This window comes from Oryx dammah, unplaced genomic scaffold, assembly GCF_014754425.2.
Source record: "Oryx dammah isolate SB20612 unplaced genomic scaffold, SCBI_Odam_1.1 HiC_scaffold_11, whole genome shotgun sequence".
Taxonomy (NCBI): Eukaryota; Metazoa; Chordata; class Mammalia; order Artiodactyla; family Bovidae; genus Oryx; species Oryx dammah.
The window spans coordinates 19,251,065-19,257,064 of record NW_024070195.1 but is presented as its reverse complement, the minus strand read 5'-3'; the positions used below and the strand labels follow the sequence as shown (position 1 = coordinate 19,257,064).

At 44.5% G+C, this 6,000-nt stretch overlaps 1 protein-coding gene across 4 annotated transcripts in view; it reads left to right on the top strand.

Annotated features, from left to right (window-relative positions):
* The first annotated feature begins 2,688 nt into the window (after positions 1-2,688).
* RIPOR2 (RHO family interacting cell polarization regulator 2) overlaps positions 2,689-6,000 on the top strand; it is a 109,206-nt gene continuing 105,894 nt past the window's right edge. Inside the window, exon 1 of one of the 4 annotated variants that reach the window (XM_040249943.1) lies at positions 2,689-3,348. In XM_040249943.1, coding sequence (XP_040105877.1) covers positions 3,288-3,348 — 61 coding nt within the window. In that variant the 5' untranslated portion in view covers positions 2,689-3,287. The remainder of the gene's footprint in view (positions 3,349-6,000) is intronic. The other 3 variants (XM_040249942.1, XM_040249941.1, XM_040249939.1) reach the window with 3 other exon arrangements.

Genomic DNA, 6,000 nt, shown 5'->3' with positions numbered 1-6,000 from the left:
GCAGTTTCATACAAAACTCAACATGCTTTTACCATAGTGCTATGCTATGCTAAGTTGTGTCTGACTCTGCACGCCTACAGAGCCTGCCAGCCTCCTCAGTCCATGGGATTCTCCAGGCAAGAGTACTGGAGTGGGTTGCCATTTCCTTCTCCAAGGGATCTTCCTGACCTAGGTATCAAACTCGCGTCTCATGTCTCCTGCATAGGCAGGCGAGTTCTTTACCGCTAGCGCCACCTGGGAAGGCATTTTTACCATACAATAAGTAATCCTACTCCTTTTTATGCACGCAAAGGAGTTGAAAATTTATGTCAACACAAAAACCTGCACATAGATATTTATATCAGCTTTGTTCATAATTGCCTAAAATTGGAAGCAACCAAGGTATCCTTCTGTAGGTGAATAGATAAATAAGCTGTGTTACATCAACAATGGAATATTATTCAGTCTTAAGAAAGGAAGGATTCCCTGGTAGCTCAGCTGGTAAAAAATCTGCCTGCAATGCAGAAGACTCCAGTTCAACTCCTGGGTCGAGAAGATCCACTGGAGAAGGGATAGGCTACTCACTCTAGTATTCTTGGGCATCCCTGGTGGCTCAACTGATAAAGAATCCACCTGTAATGCTGGAGACCTGGGTTCGATCTCTGGGTTAGAAAAATCCCTTGGAGAAGGGAACAGCTACCTACTCCAGTATTCTGGCCTGGAGAATTCCATGGACTGTATAGTCCATGAGGTAGCAAAGAGTTGGACAAGACTGAGTGACTTTCATTTTCACTTTCAAGAAGAAACAAGCTATCAAGCCATGAAAAGACAAGGAGGAAACTTAAATGCATACTACTATGACAAACATAAACAGTGTATTAAAAAGCAGAGACGTCACTTTGCCAACAAAGGTCCATATAGTCAAAGCTATGGTTTTTCCAGTAATCCTGTACAGATGTGAGAGTTGGACCATAAAGAAGGCTGAGTGCTAAAGAATTGATGCTTTCATATTGTGGTGCTGGAGAAGACTCTTGAGAGTCCCTTAGACAGCAAGGAGATCAAACCAGTCAATCCTAAAAGAAATCAACCCTGAATATTCATTGGAAGGACTGATGCTGAAGCTCCAATACTTTGGCCACCTGATGTGAAGAGCAGACTCATTGGAAAAGACCATGATGCTAGGAAAGATGGAGGGCAAGATGAGAAGGAGGGGGTCAGAGAATGAGATGATTGGATGGTATCAGCGACTCAACGGACATGAGTTTGAGCAAACTCAGGGATATAGTGTAGGGCAGGGAAGCCTGTTGTGCTGTAGTTCATGGGGTCACAAAGAGTCAGACACGACTTAGTGACTGAACAACAACAACTAGGTGAAAGAAGCCAGTTTGAAAAGTCTACATTTTGTATGATTCCAGCTATGACATTCTGGAACAGGCAGAACTATGGAGACAGTAAAAAGATCAATGGTTGCCAGGGGTTGTGGTAGGGAGAGATAAATAAGCAAAGCAAGGGGATTTTTAGGGCAGAAAAACTACTTTGTATGAGACTATAATGGTGGATACATGTCATTATATAATTGTCCAAGCCCAGAGTGTATATGCTGCTGCTACTGCTGCTAAGTCGCTTCAGTCATGTCCGACTCTGTGTGATCCCATGGACTGCAGCCTACCAGGCTCCTCCATCCATGGGATTTTCCAGGCAAGAGTACTGGAGTGGGTTGCCATTGCCTTCTCCGCATAGTGTATATACAACACCAAGAATGAACCTTGCTGCTGCTAAGTCGCTTCAATCATGTCCGACTCTGTGCGACCCCATAGACGGCAGCCTAGCAGGCTCCTCCGTCCCTGGGATTCTCCAGGCAAGAACACTGGACTGGGTTGCCATTTCCTTCTCCAATGCATGAAAGTGGAAAGTGAAAGTGAAGTTGCTCAGTCATGTCCGATTCTTTGCGACCCCATGGATTGCAGCCTACCAGGCTCCTCCGTCCATGGGACTTCCCAGGCAAGAGTACTGGAGTGGGGTACCAGTGCCTTCTCCAAAGAATGAAAAGATTGTAAAGCTTGGACTCTGGATGATAATGATTTATCAGTGTAGGTTCATTAGTTGTAACAAACATACCACTCTGGGAGGGAGGGGGAGATGGAGAGTGGTGGCGGTGGAGTGGGGTTTGATAATGAGGGGAGGGCTATGTATGGGGGGAAGCAGGGGATTATGGGAAATTGCTATTACTTCCTCTCAATTTTGCTATGAACCTAAAACTGCTCTAGAAAACAAAGTCTGTTAATATATATGTACATATTTTTAAAACCCTACTCAGTAAACAGAATCACTAGAAGTAAACACCTTGGGCCAATAACTGCCCACCATCATCTCTATTTGCATTTTCCGAGCTTCTGACACCTGAGGGGAGAGGGCTGAGAAACCCCTAGTGAAGTTGCAGTTCGCTCAGATTTGTGTTTGAACAGCAGTATAGAATTTAGCACACTTTGGGTGTTTCCATATGGTGATGCCAACCACTGGTACTCACGTGACAGCTCAGCGGTTACTCCTCATTCTGGGAGGAACTGCCTTCTGAGTTACATTTTCTACTTTCTGCTTTAGTGGTAAGTCTGAAGTATCAGACTGAGTCAGTATTATTAAATGGAAGTTTTTTGATCCAAACAATTTACCAAAGATGAACTGAGTCAATAAGAGTCTACATGTGCATTAAATTTGGTTTAAGTTTTGGAAAGTTTCTAATCCTCAAATTTTGTTACAAAAAAAGAAAAATGCGACTATTACTGACTAAAAGAAAAGCTCTGTCCCTCCAACGGCTGCCTAGGTCTAACAGAGAGGCTTGCTGTCCTTCCAGATAAATTGTCACTGAAGCAAAACTGAGAGAGGAGAAATGTGAGCCCCCTCTCTTTCAACACTACCCATTGTGTTCAAATTCACAAGTTGGAAAGTTAAACGCCTACCTTCCTCTTTAAGAAAATATGAAAGTTGTTGCTAGAAAATAGAATTCATTGCCCTCAGACTTGAAGTGTTATCTGTGTTCAGCTTCAACCGGATCTGCAGCCCACTTCCAAAAAAAAAAAAAGAGAGAGAGAAAATTCTTTCTTGTCAGTGGTGAAAATCACCCCACCTGGAATGCACTTTTCAAAAGGTTCTCGAAGCCTATTCATATGAATGAACCTGCTTTCTCAAGGGCAGAGGCGGAAGCTGCCCTCTTGGGGCGCTTAGGCAACCTGGGGAAGGGAAACCGCCTCTGGGGCCAGTGAGGCTGCCGGGGCTACGTGCAGGCGGCAACGCTGACCGCTGTCTCCAAGATGCAGTACCTGGACCCCGAGGAGCTGCTGATGGATGAAGAGGATGATGTTTTTGGTGAAGGTAAACATGTCTTTCTGGCAGGAGCCTTTCTGATTGACTGGTTAGCTCTGACACTGTTGGAAACTTTGAAACAACTTGGGTAAGGAACTAGAGGACTTTGACAGCATCCCGGATGGGATGATACCCAAGGAGTGCAGCGCAAAACTGGGACAAAGGAATTTAATGGGTCTTTTAAATGCTTTTTTTTTTTTAACTGATGAAAGGTTCAGTTTAGGGTAGAAAATAGTGCTGATATGCCTTTGTCCCTCTTCTATGCTCTCTTGTCTAACACCTAAGGGAAGGAAGTCTGTCTCCCTGCTCAGCACACAGCAGGAGTGGCTGGACTAATGGACCAGGGAATGTTCTCCACGGTGCCATGCTGCTTAGCTCTGCACTGCACACGGCTCCCTCTGTTCTCTCTCTACCTTTGGATCTTTCCCTCTCTCACTCTTCCTGGCACCCTGACACCCCAGATCTGTCAGCTGCCTCTCCCTTTTCCTCTCCTTCTAGGCTGGGAGGTGGCAGCCTTACTAGTTTCTGACACCCACTACACTGCCTGGGTTTCCCTAGGTAGACCTATGTGGTGGAATTTGACATTAAAGGTTGCAAATTGAAATGGCTAACCTTGTAATCTACAGATTCCTTGTTCAACTGCTGCTTATAAGACTGGGCTGCAGGCAAGAGCTTTTCAAGAATTTGGAACTGTCAAATTAATGGTTATCTGGATTCAGGGACCTCATAAATTCATTTTTATTCACAAGAACCATATCTGGTATTACCCTATCAAGTAATTTTTTAAAGGAGCTCTGGTAAAATTTTTTGCAGTTACCCAAGTAGTTCAAGTTTATTGAAGACAAATGAAAGAGTATAGCACAGTGATCTAATCATCTAAGATGCAACCATTATTGATGTCTGTCTTTACATTACTTTGTTGTAGCCTCAGAAATATTTAAAACCATATATATATATTTTAATCACAATTTAAGACAGCTTAAAGAATATCTCCCCAAACTTCCTTGCTGTTGCTTTACTTGGCTGACAGGTAGAGCCCTCTGACTTGAAGCTTGCTCTCAGGCTCCAGTCCTCTGCTTTCACTTCTACTTACAGATGTTTTCTCTGTGTATACATACTTAGATATTTACCCCCTTCAGGAATTAGAACATGATTACAACTAGGAAGATAAGCCTAAATGGGACAATTTGGTAGTTATCTACCCAACCTTCAAAACACCAAGCCACAATTTCTCCTTTGCCTCAAAGGGAGATGGTAAAGCGTCTTCCTACAATGCGAGAGACCTGGGTTCGATCCCTGGGTCGGGAAGGTCCCCTGGAGAAGACAATGGCAACCCACTCCAGTATTCTTGCCTGGAAAATCCCATGGACGGAGGAGCCTGGTAGGCTACAGTTCATGGGGTCGCAAAGAGTCGGACACGACTGGGCAACTCCATCAGTCGTGTCCGACTCTTTGCGGTAGTGAAGTCGCTCAGTCGTGTCCGACTCTTTGCGACCCGTGGAGTGTAGCCCACCAAGCTCCTCCGTCCATGGGATTCTCCAGGCAAGAATACGAGAGTGGGTTGCCATTTCCTTCTCCAGGGGATCTTCCCGACCCAGGGATCGAACCTAGATCTCCCACATTGCAGGCAGACGCTTTAACCTCTGCACCACCAGGGAAGCTACTACTACTACAGTGCTAAAGAGCGCCACCTATAGACAGATGCAACCACTGCACTATAAATTACTAAGGCCACCTGATGCGACGAACTGACTCATTAGAAAAGATCCTGATGCTGGGAAAGATTGAAAGCGGGAGGAGAAACGGATGACAGAGGATGAGATGGTTGGATGTCATCACCGACTCAGTGGACATGAGCTTACTCCTGGAGTAAGCTCCGGGAGTTGGTGATGGACAGGGAAGCTTGGCATGCTGCAGTTCCTGGGATCACAAAGAGTCGGACACGACTGAGTGATTGAACTGAACTGATAGATTAAGTGGCCCCTCTCCGAAGGGCTTCCCAGGTGGCACAGTGGTAAAGAATCTGCCAACCGATATAGGAGAGGCAAGAGACACATGTTCAATCCTTGAGTTGGGAAGAGCCCCTGGAGCAGGAAATGGCAACCAATTCCAGTATTCTTGCCTGAAAAATTCCATAAACAGAGGAGCCTTGGCGGGCTACAGTCCATGGAGTCACAAAGAGTCAGACACAACTGAGCATGTGAGCACTCTGAAAATTAAGACCTCAACGAAGCAGGAATTGAGGAGCCTGTAAGATCTTTCTCCTGAGCAGTCATGATTATCAAAGTGATGATTTCAACCTCAACAGGCACTGTAAAGAGTCAAGTTGGGAGTCAGACAAGATTCCGACTCAAACTCTCATTTTGCTTCTTATTACCTATGTGATTTAAACAAGGTAATTGCTAAACTAAACCTCTGTTTCCTCAGTGGGGAGATGGAACAATAATACCTATTGGGTTGTACAGATTACCTTCATAAGAGATTCATAATATTTGCACGGTGCTTCACAGGTGATATACTTTATACTTTTCCAGACTGATTTTCTCATTTAACTTAATCTCTGCAGATTAGAGAGAGAATCCTTACAGTTCCTGATTCTAGCATATTTTTATCTAGCTTTTGGAGTCATGGATCATGTTTGCCTATTTATTGAAAGCTTGT